The 15,963-nt window shown below is 43.9% G+C and overlaps 2 protein-coding genes across 12 annotated transcripts in view; one reads left to right on the plus strand and one right to left on the minus strand.

The window, feature by feature from the left end:
- Nucleotides 1–15,963, plus strand: part of DOCK9 (dedicator of cytokinesis 9) — a 306,369-nt gene that overhangs the window by 35,306 nt on the left and 255,100 nt on the right. The window lies entirely within an intron of this gene.
- Nucleotides 2,287–2,936, minus strand: LOC115894542 (fatty acid-binding protein 5). Its single transcript, XM_030922014.1, has one exon. It carries the CDS (start codon nt 2,879–2,881, stop codon nt 2,474–2,476), a length of 408 nt encoding a protein of 135 aa, XP_030777874.1. The 5' UTR covers nt 2,882–2,936; the 3' UTR covers nt 2,287–2,473.

Raw genomic sequence — 15,963 nt, forward strand, 5'->3', positions numbered from 1 at the left:
GATGTGAACACTGTGGCAGATGGGAGAGGGTGTAGGAGTGATGTTAGTGGTAATCTGTTTTATTTTCAGGTGTGTTTAGGAATTGGGCTCCTGGAGACAACCAAGAAATAGGGAACTAGAAGTGGTTTGACCAAAGGAGTAATGGGAAAGACTTCATCCCAACGGAGAGTCCCTACTGAGGCCTGAAAAACCTACCATTAGAAATTCATTAGCATCGATAGAGTGGAGAGATAGCCAATGGAATGGGAAGATATATTTGCAAATCGTACATCTGATAAGGGATTAATATCCAAAACATATAAAGAACTCAACTCAAAGTGAGAAAACAAATAACTCAGTTAAAAAAAATGGGCAAAGAGCCTGGGCAACGTAGTGAGACCCTGTCTTAAAAAAAAAAAGCCTGGCATGGTGGCATGTCCCTATAGTCCCAGTTACTTAGGAATCGGAGGTGGGAGTACCCCTCAAGTACTCCTTGAGCCCAGGAGTTTGAGGCTGCAGTGAACCATGACTGCACCACTGCATTGCACTCCAGCCTGGGTGACAGAGTGAGACCCTGTCTCCCCCCCTTCCCCCCCAAAAAAAGGCAATAGCCATTTTTCAAAAGAAGACATACAAGTGGGCAACAGGTATATGGAAAAATGCTCAAACTCAGTAATCATCAGGGAAATGCAAATTAAAACCACAATGAGATACCACCTCATACCATGCAACCCTTGAATACAGAGCATGGACTGTACTTTGAAATCATTTAGGATAGCAAAATATTTTGTGGAATCTAGGGAGATGGGGAACTGAAGTCAGGGAGAAGTAAGCTGTGTGCTGGCATTTGTTTACCAGGAGATCCTTCCATCCTACTCCATGGCCAGGCAGTGAGTAGTGCGCCAGCAGTGGGGGTCCCTGTGGAAGCAGAGGATGCTGACACTAGACAGGGCACACTCCTACCTTTGCTGCATGTCCACTGCCCCCTGCAGGGCCTTCATGTTTCCCTAGGGGCTGTGGAGCTGTGCCCATCATCCCCACTAGAAGCCCCCAGCTCTGATAGTCAAGCATTTCCATGGGGAAAATTGGTCATGCTGAGAGCTAATGACTTATGGTTATTAAGGATGTTTTGAATCTTTAAACAGGAATGGTACTTGGCTGAATATCAGCTTGGCTTCTGTTGCTCATTGCATGTCTTCTTTATTTTCAAGAAGCCATCTGATTTCTCTTTCGTATGTGGTGTTTCCTGTGGTTCTGGTGTTTTTGTGAACAAATTTATTATGAGGAAATTCAGCAGATTGTGAGTTCTGATTTTTTTTTTTTTTAGTCACTAGTGGAACATGTTCTTTATCTCCAAACGTAGTTTTTAATGGTTGAATTTTGATAGGGTGTACGTGCTTTGTGGATCATCCTGAGCAAGTGGGACCACTTTTGTCTGGGGTTTGAAGTAACTGCAGGTGAAAAGGATGAGTGTAGTGATGGTGAGGTCTAATTTCCACAGCTCAGTCAAGTCCTCTGCAGGTCGTGTTCATCATTCATACTCCTGGTTTGGTTGGTTTGCTTGTATCACTATCAGTGAATGACCTGTAGAGCATTCGGATAGCCTTAAATTCTGGGTATTGAAAAGATGTATTTTTCTTTCTTGTTTGGGTGAAATTTTTGTTGGTGTAAAAGCTGCAGACCTCATGTTTCCATTGCGGGATTCAAGAGAGAAGGGAGAGGAATGAATGAAAAGTTCTTGCTTGGGACTCGGCCCCAAGCCCTGGGTGAAGAAGTTGTGTCTCCTCAGGCTCTGTCTGCTTTAGGGACTTTCAGGAAGTTGCAGGTGTGTTGTGCCTGCATTGTGGGCTCATGCGGAAATCAGTGAAGCGAAGAGCAAGAACTGAGCTTTGGACGTGGGGAGTTGGCGGGAAACGGGGAGCCTGAAGAGCTCACAGTGTCGAAGGAAGCACTGAGCTGCCACCTAGGCAAAGAGCACACCAGAGGCTTCCCTTTAGCCTTTCAAGGCCACTATTACCTCCTCTTCCCTCCCGCATTGCTTCAGGTGACAGTGGAGGAACTGGAAGTTGCACAGAACACAGTGGCTCACACAGCCCTTTATTGCTGGATAGAGAGAGGGGAGGGGTCCTCGCAGAGGGGGGCTGGGAAGCTGGGTGAGCAGGTGATGGAGAGGAAGTCTCCCACTGAGTTCTTCATCCTTCTTACGTCCACCTCTGCAGGATGAGCTGATTGTGCTTGGCCTTACGTCCTGGCAGCTGTCTCTGAAAAGTTTTTTTTTTTTTTTTTTTTTTTTTTTTTTTTTTTTTTGCACAAACACATTTCTTTATTAACCAAGGGCTGATCCTAATTAATCCAACACACTTTGAAATAGCTACATGTAAAATGTTTGTGATAAAGATAATTGAACACAGTAAAAAAAAAAAAAGAAACAGTATGGAGATTTGCTCATTGAACTGAGCTTGGTCATTCTTTGTCCAAAGTGATGATGGAATTTTTATTCTACTTTTTCATAGATCCGAGTACAGGTGACATTGTTCATGACACAGTCCACCACTAATTTCCCATCTTTCAATTTTCTTGTTATTGTGCTTTCCTTCCCATCCCACTCCTGATGCTGAACCAATGCACCATCTGTAAAGTTGCAGACAGTCTGAGTTTTTCTGCCATCAGCTGTGGTTTCTTCAAATTTCTCTCCCAGAGTACAAGAAAACTGTGTTGTTTTCAAAGTGCTCTCAGTTTTTATGGTGAGGTTTTTGCCATCACAAGTGATGATACAGTCTGGCTTGGCCATTGCGCCCATTTTTCGCAAAGCTATTCCCACTCCTAGCTCCTTCATGTATTCATCAAAGCCTTTGCTATCCACCAGGCGCCATCTTCCTTCCAGCTGCTGAACTGTGGCCATGGTGGGCGCGGGCTGGCTGACGTGCAGAGCGGGGTCGGCGTCGGCGTGGCAGCGTGCTGTCGAAAAGTTTTGATATTTGATTTTGAGAGTCAGACATCTTTAGATCCAAGGGTTACCAACACTTGGGGAGGCCATGTATATGAAGTAGAGGCTGGTTTAGAGCAATGACACCTTAAAGTGGGCTGGGCTACAGCTGCTCTAGGGGCTAGATGGAGAGAGTTTGTGGGACTTGTCGTTAGTGTCTACAACATGGTGGGTGCTTATGACATGTTTATTTTGTATTTATTTACTTAGAGACAGAGTCTCGCACTGTTGCCTGGGCTGGAGTGCAGTGGTGCAACAACTCACTGCAACCTCTGCCTCCCACATTCAAGCAATTCTCCTGCCTCAGCCTCCCAAGTAGCTGGGATTACAGGCGCCCGCCACCAGGTCCAGCTAATTTTTTGTATTTTTAATAGAGATGGGGTTTCACTATGTTGGCCAGGCTGGTCTCGAACTCCTGACCTCATGATCCGCCCACCTTGGCCTCCCAAAGTGCTGGGATTACAGGTGTGAGCCGCTGTGCCAGGCCATGACATGTTGATTGAATGGGAGAATAAGTTAGTCATGCAGGGTCACACTGTAGCTGATTCAGGTTTTGCTGTCTCAGATATTTCCATGCGTGTATCACTGCAAGGGGAAGTGGTTTTGCTTATTTTTCTCCTACAGGCCTGAAATATGGAGTGAACTCTAGGTACTTGATTTTAATTAAAGCATTACCGAAGTGTTATTTTTGCTCTGTTACATGATAAACTACACGTGCTGTGTGTCTTTCCATTTTTGATTTGTTTTTACTTGCTGTCCATGGCTTGAAATTTTAGACAGGATCCAACATGCAAGCAGGTGTCATCTTACATGTTGAAACCTAAATATCCTCCATAAACTTTGACAGCTCCATAGGTTATTTTCAATATTTTCACATATCTTATTACAGTTTTTTAAATCTATAGTATAATTGCTTCTTGTTTTTAGATGTGATGAAGATATAGGCCAGGAAAGAACCTGAGGCATTGATTATCTGGAAAGATCAATCATTTCCTAATGAAATCCAGTTTTGTGTGTTAGGGATCATTATCTGATAATACAGCATGTGTCCTGCTTTCAAAAGTTTAGCTGTTGGCTGGGTGTGGCAGCTCATTCCTGTAATCCCAACACTTTAGGAGACTGAGGTGGGAGTATCTCTGGAGTCCAGGCATTCAAGACTAGCCTGGGCAACATGGTGAAACCCTGTCTCTACAAAAAATTGTAAACAATTAGCTGAATGCCATGGTGCACACCTGTGGTCCCAGCTACTTGGGAGGCTGAGGTAGGAGAATTACTTGAGCCTAGAGGTTGAGGCTGCAGCAAGCCATGATCGCGTTTTTGCACTCCAGCCTGGGTAACAGAGCAAGACCCTGTTTAAAAAAAAAAAAATTTAGCTGTTACATCAGTAGCCTTTAGCACACTCCCTCAGTCCAGATTTGTCTTTTTCTTTTCTTTTTTCTTTTTTTAGCTGAAACTACAGGCGTTTGACACTGTGCCTAGCTAGAGTTGTCTTTTTCTAAGATGTCCTTACTCCATGGCCACACCATGCCTCCCGACAACAAGGCTGACCATATTGCCCCTGTCCAAGGAGCAGCCTGCAGCATTGCCTGCTACCTCCTTTTAGCCAGATATTCTAAGGTTGGAAGGTGAGGGCTGGTCAAGTATGTGAATTCAGAAGTACTGTAAACATACTCAGATGAACTCAGTATTACCATTTAAGAATTTTTGTTTCACAGTTGGGTTTCATCTCCAAAATTCTTGAGTAATGAAAGAATTGAGTAAGGGTAGTCATTGATGATTCTGTCGGGCCCAGAAAACAGAGTGATCATTGAAATCTGTACAATGCCAAATCATATTTTTAACTATTCATTTTCTTTCCATTCTCAGCCATACAGAAAATAACCAAACACACAATTAAACACGAACACAGTCAGACTTATTCAGCTGTTTATTAGTATTATATTCATTGTTTGTATTATTTAGCTATAATTATTCAGCTTATTAAGCTGTGCTGTTTAGTAAGCTCTGCTGTAGCAGAGCTTAACGTCAGGGATTTGAATCTCACTTTTTGGTGCTGATGTCTTTACCTTACAAAGTGGGAAGTCCTGGCCGGGCGCGGTGGCTCACGCCTGTAATCCCAGCACTTCGGGAGGCCAAGGTGGGTGAATCACGAGGTCAGGAGATCGAGACCATCGTGGCTAACACCGTGAAACCTCGTCTCTACTAAAAAAAATAAAAAAACTAGCCGGGCGTAGTGGCGGCGCCTGTGCTCCCAGCTACTCAGGAGGCTGAGGCAGGAGAATGGCGTGAATCCGGGAGGCGGAGCTTGCAGTGAGCTGAGATCCGGCCACTGCACTGCAGTCCGGGCAACAGAGTGACTCCGTCTCAAAACAAACAAAAAAAAACAAAGCACTGATGGCATGACTGGATAATAAAGAAACAAAGTGGGAAGTCCTGAGCACTGAGTGGTCAGTGATGAGAATAAGTACTGAGTCCGGGCAGTGAGTGGTCAGTGATGGAATAATAAAGGTACAAGTGCGAATTCTGAGCAGTGGTGCTAATAAGGTACAAATTATCATGAGCAACTGATGAAAAAAGTGTATATAAAGTCCTGAGCGTAGTGGTCAGTGATGAATAATAAATACTGTTTTTGCTTCAGTTACAAGGAATGCAGAGGAAAATAGTGCCTGTTAGGATGGAGTGTGCATGTGAGCTGTCCCCATGTGTCATAGCAGAAAGTCAGTTGAAGATATCTGGAAAGGATACAATTGAGAAATCTGTACATTAGCATTACGGAGGCAGCAGGAGGGGAGTGAACATTGTCCAAGAAAACACCAAAATATGGAAGGAAATTGCCTCTGAGGAGCAGGGCTGGGAGTGGAGTGTGTGAGCCAGGCCACCCTTGCTTTCCATGATAAGCCCTATTATTGTATTTTTAGTTATGTGCTTGTTACGTTGATGAACACTGATGAACACAGAGCATGCATTATTCAAAATTCCTTCTTATTTTCTTTTCTAGAGTAGGGACAAATAAGAGTGGTGAGAAGCTGAGCAGTAGCAGAGCGGAATGGGAACTGCGGCAGCTCCGCAGCTGGGGTGCACGCAGGCTGTCTCCAGGTTGGCTGTCTTCAGGCGTGCTTCTTACTCCAAAACTGGAAACTTGGTGAAAGTCCTGCTGTTGGCTTTGAGCCGGCAGAAACAAAACAAAACAAATAGATAAAACCATAAACCAAGAAACAGCACATGAACACTTTCAAACACCATATGAAGATTTTCCAGAACCTCGAAATACAATGGAATATGTTCCCAGTGAGAACTGTCATTGGACATCAGTATTTGATTCATGATTTTGCTGCCATTGCGGTCCCTGGTGCTGCCCCCAAACTGGAGGCCTGCCCAGGGTGCAACTTTGTGTCAGAGCCCATGATTTGACTCCTGGGAGCTCTGCTGTTGAGTATTATACAGGAGGGCAGGAACTGAGCTGAGTTGTAAAAGGTGAGTGAAAGGGAGGGAGAACAGTACTTTGAGTTTGTATCCAGGGACCCTTTTCTGGAAAGGTGGTTGCTTGAGGCTGGTGCTTCAAGATTAGGGCCAGGCGCAGCAGCTCCTGCCTGTGATCCCAGCACTTTGGGAGGCCGAGGTGGGCGGATTGCCTGAAGTCAGGAGTTCAAGACTGGCCTGGCTAACATGGTGAAACCCCGTCTCTACTAAAAATTCAAAAAAATTAGCCACGTGTGGTGGTATGCACCTGCAGTCCCAGCTACTCAGGAGGCTGAGGCAGGAGAATGGCTTGATCGTGGGAGGCAGAGGTTGCAGTGAGCCAGGATTGCACCACTGCACTCCAGCCTGGGCGATTGGGCGAGACTCTGTCTAAAAAAACAAACAAAAAAAAGATTAGAACCACTGATTCTCAGAAAAAGTTTGATTTGACTTTATTTTCAGACAACACCTAAGGAGTGAAAATAAATGAGACCAAGAAGATGTTCTTAGGCCCCAAAGGTTTAAAAGTAGAAAGACGATTTCCTTATTCTAACCTGGGGACCCTGACGGTAACAGACTGTGCTTGTGTGCTGCAATGGCAGCTCAGTACTTGTCAGCCTGTGGTTCTCTGCCCCATCCAGAGAGAGCCTGAACCTGTACACAGAAAAGGCTGTGTTTCTGAGGAAATAAAAAATAAGTACTTTTTAAATTTTGTAAATAGGCCCTACTTTTAGGATTAGCTGGCATGTATTTCAATTAGCACATCATCTTGGGAAACTTTGCCATGAGGAAAAGTTTACTCATAGACTTTGCCATTTTTATTTATTTGACCCCCATGGATATGTCCAACATAGCCACCGAAAATTGCACAGATGTCAGTGGCTGTTTGGCAGTGTTTTAAATAAATATTTTGTCTTTTAATCATTAGAGATAGAAGATTAAACCTGGACTCACCCAACTTTGGCTCTCTTCACGCTCATTCTTACAGGAGAGGAAATATCAAGATGGGCTTTCCTTTGGAGCATAACCTGAACAGGAACCTTTTAAAAACCTACCCAAAGCTACACTTTGTACCTTAAACGCAGGCATGAAGTATGAGACATTTCTGGTGATGTCTTCAGGAGAGTTAAGAGGTCAGGAGTTAGATGTAAGAATGAAAATAAAGTAAGTGATAGATCTAGGCAGATGTTGGTATCTGAGCTTATAGTCTGAATAAAACAGGTTTTCAGGCTGTTGTGTGTTTATTTTACACACATGCACGTACACACAGTGTGATAACTCAGCAGTGATTCACAGTGGCTCTTCAAGGGCCCCCATCTGTGAGTCCTGGACTTTCCTGTCAGGTGTGCCCCCTCATAACCAGGCATGTTCTATGAGGTATTTACTGTCAAGACAAGTCCCACAGGTTGGGCAACCCTTTAAGTGCTGTTTTCTGGAGTGCAGCTAAGGAGGTTAGCATACTGGGTGCAAAATCCTTCCTCCTTTTGGAAACCTCAAAACCAACAAACTACTTCCTCTTTTAATCTCTGATGGATGAGTGGCAAGGCCCAGACCAAGCCCTTGGTTGTGCAATGTGTTATGGCCCTGGAGTTAAGGATCCTCCTACTCAAAGCAGGAGGGCATCATTCCAGCAAAACCTGTTGGTGTGCGTCCCACCTTCCAGGTGAAGATATGCCAGATGGGAGGTCACTTGGCCTGTTCTGCCCTGTGCTGAGCCTGGGCTCAGTGTTGGGGCATACATTTCTGCCTTTTCCGCCTTTGCTTAAGATATTTCCTGGTTGTCTTGTGAATTTCAGAGACAGTGATGCTGGTTTTTTTTTTTTTTTTTGAGACGGACTCTCGCTCAGTCACCCAGGCTGGAGTGCAGTGGCAGAATCTCAGGTCACTGTAAGCTCCGCCTCTAGGATTCACCCTATTCTCCTGCCTCAGCCTCCCAAGTAGCTGGGACTACAGGCGCCTGCCACCATGCCCGGCTAATTTTTTTAAAAAATATTTTTAATAGAGACAGGGTTTCACCGTATTAGCCGGGATGGTCTCGATCTCCTGATCTCGTGATCTGCCCTCCTCGGTCTCCCAAAGTGCTGGGATTGCAGACGTGAGCCACCACACCAGCTGCTGTCTTTTTTTTTTTTTTTTTTTAAAGATGATTAAGCTAGTGAGGCATCTCTTTTTATATATACATTTTTTTGATTGACAAAAATTTCATATATTTAGGGTATACAACATGATGTTTTAAAATTGGAATGGTTCAATCAAGCTAAGTAACATATGCAGTACTTCACATAACATTTTCTGTGGTGAGAACTTAAATCTACTCTCAGCTATTTATTTACTGTAGTCACCATGTTTATACTTATTCTCCCTAGCTAACTGAAATTTTGTATCTTTTGACCAACATCTCTCCAAACCCCACCCCCAGTCCTTGGTAACCACCTATTCTACTCTCTGCTTCTGTAAGTTTGACTTTTTTAGAGTCTACATCTAAGTGAGGTCATGTGGTATTAGCCTTTCTTTGCCTGGCTTGCTTCATTTGACATGATGTCCTCTATGTTCATGTTGTTGCAAACGACAGGATTTCTTTCTTTTTTGCGCCTGAATAATATTCCATTGTATATATACACCATATTTTCCTTCTCCATTTATCCACTGATGGCCACTTAGGTTGATTCCATATCTTAGCTGTTGGGAACAGTGTTGCCGTGAACATGGGAGTGCAGCTGTTGCTTTGACACTCTGATTTCATTTTCTTTGGGCAAGTACCCAGTAGTAGGATTGCTGGATCATATGCTAGTCCTATTTTTAATCTTTTAAGGAACCTCCATACTGTTTTCCATAGTGGCTTCACTAATTTACAGCCCCACAAACAGCATGCAGGGATTCCCTTTCCACCACATCCTCTTAGTGAGACATCTCTTGAAGAATGTCTGTCAACTTGGATACTACTGAATGGTTCGTGGGTGAATATGCCTATGGGCTGGAATTGTGGCGGGAGTTCCCCTTTGTTCTCAGTATGGTAAAATCCTGTCCTGCTCCTGAGAAACATGGATAGGAAGGAATGGAGGAGCTTGTACATGTGATGGAAGAACCTGGCTGTACAGTCAGGTGACAGTCCTTTTGGTTTTTCTTTTACTTATGGCTTTAAGCACTGTATTGTAGTTTGGGGAGAATGATTGCTCTTGTCTTCAACACATTGTTAATAAGGGAGCCCAAAGTATGTGTCCTTTAAGTTAGCTCAGTAGCTTTTTGTTCTAAACTTTTGTATTTCCAAATTCATTTGTTTTTGGTGACAAAATTTGCACATTTATAAAGTGTTAGTGAGTAGTCTGTATCACTTCGAAGTAAGAGCTAGGAGGCAGTCCTGGTGTTCATACATAATAATCTGGTGTTCCTTTCTAGTTGCCACCGTGTAGTGGTCCTCATTGGTGTGGGTCTGGTTGGGGTGCTCAGGTGGTGGACATCTGTGGTCTCTAGAGGCTGAAAAATACTTCAGCTATAGGAAGCATCTGCGGCTTCAAGAACTTCATAATGAGCATTTGTTGACGTCCTACTGTATACCAGGCATCCTGCTGGTTGCTGAGGGAACAAACATGAGTAAGACCCACTGCCTGCAGTGTTCTTGATTTGGTGATTCCACCAGAATCAATTACAGGAGGCTGGCTGGTGGCTTCACTCAGTGTCTGTGTTTAAGATTAATTTGCTTAATAAAACTCAGGGCAGTGAATACACAGGGTTGGCCCTGGCTTACCTGTTAAGAACATTCAGCAATGTCGCATGAGCAGTTGAACATGCCTTGTAAGCTGCAAACCATGGCTGAGCCTCCCTGAGCTATTGTTAGCAGATAAGTTTAGAGCAGAGCTAATCTGCCATATAAATAAGAATCACAATTGGGTTACATGGTGATTAAATACAAATGGTAAGTGAGTGACTCACATTCATTCATTCATTCTGCAAACTTTTATTAGAGGCCTCTGGCGCCAGGCAGTGTGTGAGGTGCTCTTCTGAGGCTGGCGTGGAGGGATGGTCACACCAGTATTGTCCTGCCTACAGTAGTGGCATATGTAGGGCAGTGGGCAGGGACAAGCAAACACTGAAGCTGGCCATCCCATCATGGAGGGCCTCAAGGAGGGGCTGGGCTGATTGTGGAAAGGATGTGGGTGAAATGAGGCAGGGTAAAGGAATAAGTTATCCTTCGTTATTAGCTATTACTTTAGACCCCATGTTCCTTCTGGAATGTCCTCGGCTCCCTTCCCTTCCCCTGGTGGACAGGAAAATAGATGGCCTTGGCAGCTGCACTTCGATGCATCTCATCTTGTTCTTGGGTCCTGTTTGTGGACCTGTCTGGCAGCCTCCCTTTCTCCCCGACGTACCTGCAAGTGTCTGAGTCCTCTGCTCCTGGGTTCTGCATGGCAACAGATGGAAAGCTAGAGGGGCTGACTTCCCAGGACACGAGACCGCAGAGAAGCAGATGGGCTGCCCCTTCTCCAGGCAGAGAGAAGAGAACCTGCCTAGGATTTCTGGGCTGGGGCAGGGGTGCCTCTGGGATGGGTGGATTCCCCACAAACGCCCAGGCTTCAGGCAGCCTACAGCTGTTCACTGAGGGTGGGCTCTCTTCAGGGTCAGCTGGAAGAGACGTTTGATTTCTGAGGCAAGGAACAGACTGATGATATCTTCCCCAGTTTCTTCCTTTTGCCTAAAAGTCCTACTGAGGTCACTGTAGGGGCTTCCAGGGATTTGTAGCTGACCAGGGAAGAAGATGTGACCCTGAGAGGCAGTGGCCCATGAGCTTTATTGGATGGCGGTGGGACAGGGTTGCTTGAGAGGGGATGTCCCTCACAGGCTGAGGCCATCTGGGGCCACCACTCAGAAGGGGCTGTGTCTAGGTGGTGCCATGTGCCTAGATGATGTCATTCAGCAGTGCTGTGGGAGTCTCTGCGTCAGAGAGCTCAGAAGGGCCATGGCTGCCCGGGGCCTCTTGTCAGTGGGTGACAGTTGTCAGGCAAGATTTCAGTGGGTATGTGAAGCAGGATACATGGCAAAAGATCTGCCTGTTGTGGGCTATTTTTAAAATAACTGGATGTATAAAAAGTTGAGTTTGACGCTAGAGGGCTTTTGTGCTAACTGGTCTCCACCTGCAGTGAAGAAATAAACTACCTAGGGACACTCTTTGGCCCATTTATATAACTGTGACAAATCTTACTGTTCCACAGTTGAAAGTAAAATGTCTAAAAATGTAAATGCCTGGGGAATAGTAACTCATTGGTGTTAACATATTTCAATCGAAGTTTAAAAATATTTTCATGTTCTTTCATCTCTTGATGGGAGATTGCTGGCCCCTACACCAGATGTCCCTTAGGCACCTCCAATCTATGTCCTAAACTAAAGTCAGTCATTGCCCCTAAACCTACTCTGTCTGGGATGCTAGCGATACCATCTTCCCTGACATCCAAGCAGACACTGGGACTCATGTCCCCCATTTAGAAATCTGGGAAGGATCCCCATTCAGCAGGACTGACGGGAGGCAGCTGGTGTGCAGGAAGAGGAGGCTGGACAGTGTACTTGTGCTGGACATGTTTTGGACAGAAGGCATGGAAGGGAATAAAAAAGACCAGATTCACAGGAATCTCACAACATGCTACCCTGCCACATCTTGCTGCCTGATGTCAAGGCAGTTAACTTTTGGTGCATCAGTGACTATGTGTAGCACAGAGGTAATACCTGTTAGAATTGTTAGAACTACTGTCTGTAACAGAATTTGTAAAGGGGCCTGACTTATCGCAGGCTGCCAGTTAAAGGCCACCAGAAAATTCTTCCAACCACAGAGTTTCCCGTATTAACCATGTTGGTCCCATGGTAATCATATTGGTCTCAGTATTTTTTCCTAGGGTTGCTGTAACAAATATCACAAACCTGGTGGCTGAAAACAGCAGAAATTTATTCTCTCACACTTCTAAGAGACCAGAAGTCTGAAGCTTGGCAGGGCTGTTCTCTCTCTGGGGACTTAAGGAGAGAATTCTTCTTTGCCTCCTCCAGATTCTGGAGGTGGTTCTTGGCTGGTGGCCATGTCACCCCAGTCTCTGCCTCTGTCTTCACGTGGCCTTCTCTGCGTCTCTGTCATAAATTATTAGCATACGTGTCATTGGAGTTAGGGTTCACCTGGGTAATTCAGGATGATATTATTTCAAGATCCTTCATTGTATCTGCAAAGATTCTTTTTTCAAATAAGGTCACATTCACAAATTCTGGTGGTTAGGATGTGGACGTAACCTTTTTGGGGAACACCATCTAACCTACTGCCGTCTCCATCTGTATTCTGATGGTAGGAAGTGTACTTCAGGCACCCTGTGGCCTGCACTAGCTGTCTATCTCTAGGGAGTGATGGTTTTAGATAGCATAGTTCATTCTTAGCTTGTGGTAAAACTTCTTCTTCTTCTTTTTTTTTTTTTTGAGACAGTCTTACTCTGTTGCCCAGGCTGGAATGTCATAGCCTGATCATAACTCACTGCAGCCTCGACCTCCAGGGCTCAAGCGATTCTCTGCCTCAACTTCCTAAGTAGCTGGGACCACAGGCACATGACATCACATCTGGCTAATTTTTCTATTTTTTGTAGAGAAAGGGTTTCACCATGTTGCCTAGGCTGGTCTTGAACACCTGGTCTCAAGCCATCCACCTGTTTGGCCTCCCAAAGTACTGGGACTACAGGTGTGAGCCACTGTGCTTGGCCAGTATAACATTTTAAAAGTACAGGAGAGTGTAAAGAAATGAGGGGGAAAAATGCATCTGCTTGCCATTTCATGTTCTCTTTAGCAGAGTAGGAGGAGAAAGCGTCTTATTTCTACCCGCTGTCCTGCTTGAACTTCTTCATGTCCCCAGTATTCCTTTCATAGGTGCTCTGGCCACACATGTCCAGTGGCCCTATACACAGTAGCTCCACACTGTTGACTGATGACTCTTAGAAACCTCTGGATAAAAGGTTCTGCAGAGCCCACTTTGGGTATTAGTAGAATGACTAGGAACCAGAAAACCAACTCTTCAAACATGTATGTGGGCTGCCAAACCAGTTTTCATTTTGTTTGCTTTTAGTGGAATAAAGCCATCTTTTGTTACGTTGCTGACTTAGGGAATAGTCTCATTAACCATGCTCTGGGGGGTCCTGGGTGGAGCAGGAGTCAGGAACGGGTTGGTCAAATACATCCTATTATGATTTGTGTCCTCCCTCCCTCCTAATTTTTCCCCTCTATTGTCATGGACTCCTGTAGGATGGGACAGCTCTTGTCTCTGTGTATCCTCTCCCTTGTCTGGCGCACAGTGGAAGTGCTCCATAGATGTCTGGAGAATGACATTTTGAATTCTGGGGGATCCATGAATGATTTATGCTGTCACTAAATCTGGTATAATATTTTGATTGCGTTTTAAAGTAGAATGCTTTATTTTTATAATTACCATGTACAACCATGTACAAATTTTTAAAAAATTTACATATTTCTGACTATGATATTATTGGTTTCTCAGAAAGTCAGCATGAGGTTGTTTTTTTTTTTTTTCAGTTTCCATTTGGGTCTTAGCAGTATTGATAGATTATTGCTCCTGTTGCCTGTGTTATAAAAAGGACTTGCCTAGTTTGGGCTGCTGTAACAAAATGCCGTATGCTGGATGATTTAAACACAAACTTTGTTTCTCACAGTTCTGGTGGCTGGAAGTTTAAAATCAAGGTACCTGCAGATCTGGTGCCTGGTGAGGGCTTTCTTGCTGGTTTGAAGATGGTGACTTCTCATTGTATCTGTACATGGGGTAGGGGTGGGGGAGAGATGAAGCAAACACTCTCTTGCCTCTTCTTATAAGGGCACTATTCCCAGGGCTTAGTCACCTCCCAAAGGCCCTGTCTCCAAATATTACATTGGGGATTAGATTTCAACATGTGAGTTTTGGGGAAACACAGCATTCCCTTCATAGGGGAACTATATGGCAATAGCTCACGTTAGTTAATATGCTAGAGGTAGGTACTGTTACTGTCCCCATTTGACAGATGAGAAAACTGAGTCTCAGAGGAGTTAAGTAACTTGTTCAGGATTACATGCCAGTAAGAAGTGGAGCTGTAACTCCTCAAATCAGAGCTGTCCACCCTCAGTGCTATCAGAAATTTTTTAACTCCATAGGACAGTCCAGATAGGATTTTGTGTTCAAGGTATAATGGTACTCAGCCCTTAATGGTGTTACTGCATTGATGGTTGAGCAAAGGGAAACACTCAATCTGTTCCCAAGAATGGGCTCCTCTTCATCTTTTATAGAAAACTTCTCTACTAGACAGAGATCCTTATGGGAATGAATTCACTGTATTGATACCACCTAGCACAGTGCTTGTTGAGAGAATGGTAACCCAATGGCATCATTTTGCAGAGAATAGCCACGATTTTTTTTATTATTATTGATATTAAATTAAAATATTACACACATGACTTTCTAACACATTTTCTTCTTTGTAACATTTTCCCACAGTTTCATATAAGAGCACGATTTTCTTTTAGTACTAAAAAATAAAGTAACTTTCAAGTATTAAGAAAGGAAAGAATGGTTTTCTTCCCTTGAGTCATGGTTGGCAATAGTGTACTTAAAAGTTAGATTGTAGAGCCATTTTCACACCCATCAATTATAGGTTTTATTTTGTGAGCTGGAGTGCCATGACTTTTAAGACTCTTGCCTTATGTATTGTAGTTTGTGAACATATTATTTTGTATACAAAACCATAAATTTTCTAACTTCAAAAAGTATTTTATTTACTGGACCTATTATCCAAACAGATGTTGTTTTTAGAATAGTGCCTTAAAATATTAATCCGTAAAAGATGTTTTCTGACAGCTTTTGTACTCTGTGCTGGATATAGTAAATGCAATAGCACAGAGTTTTGTTTAGAAATTCCCTAGGAAAGTAGGCAGATATAAATCAAGTGGATTAAATAGTTAAGTTATTTAATGTTTTACACTCAGAAGATGATGTGGAATAATGAATGTCATGCAGCAAACATGCATAGCTTCCAAGACATCTGTTAGATCTTATATTTGTGAGTTTTTAATTGCACTTTAAGGAATTCTTACAGTGGAATTAGGAGGACTTTGGTTTATCCCCAAATGCTCAATAACTTCTAGGTACTACTTATCCTTCCCTTTCGTAATCCTTCTTCAAAGAATACACATGTGCATAGGCTGAGTGTAAATGTGCTTTCCCAAGACAGATGCCACAAATGGCACTTGGGAAAACTGAAATCCTTTTGTTTTTCAAGGGACAGAGTGTGAAATATGAGTTCTTCTTCCCTTTTATCAGAAGCTGGTTTTGAGTTGAAGGTGGCATAAGCCGGGCGTGGTGGCTCATGCCTATAATCCAAGCAGTTTGGGAGGCTGAGGTGGGTAGATCACCTGACGTCAGGAGTTAGAGACCAGCCTGGCCAATATGATGAAACCTCATCTCTACTAAAAATACAGAAAATTAGCTGGGCGTGGTGGTGGATGCCTGTAATCCCAGCTACTCAGGAGGCTGAGGCAGGAGA

Source organism: Rhinopithecus roxellana, chromosome 18 (genome assembly GCF_007565055.1).
Source record: "Rhinopithecus roxellana isolate Shanxi Qingling chromosome 18, ASM756505v1, whole genome shotgun sequence".
Lineage (NCBI taxonomy): Eukaryota > Metazoa > Chordata > Mammalia > Primates > Cercopithecidae > Rhinopithecus > Rhinopithecus roxellana.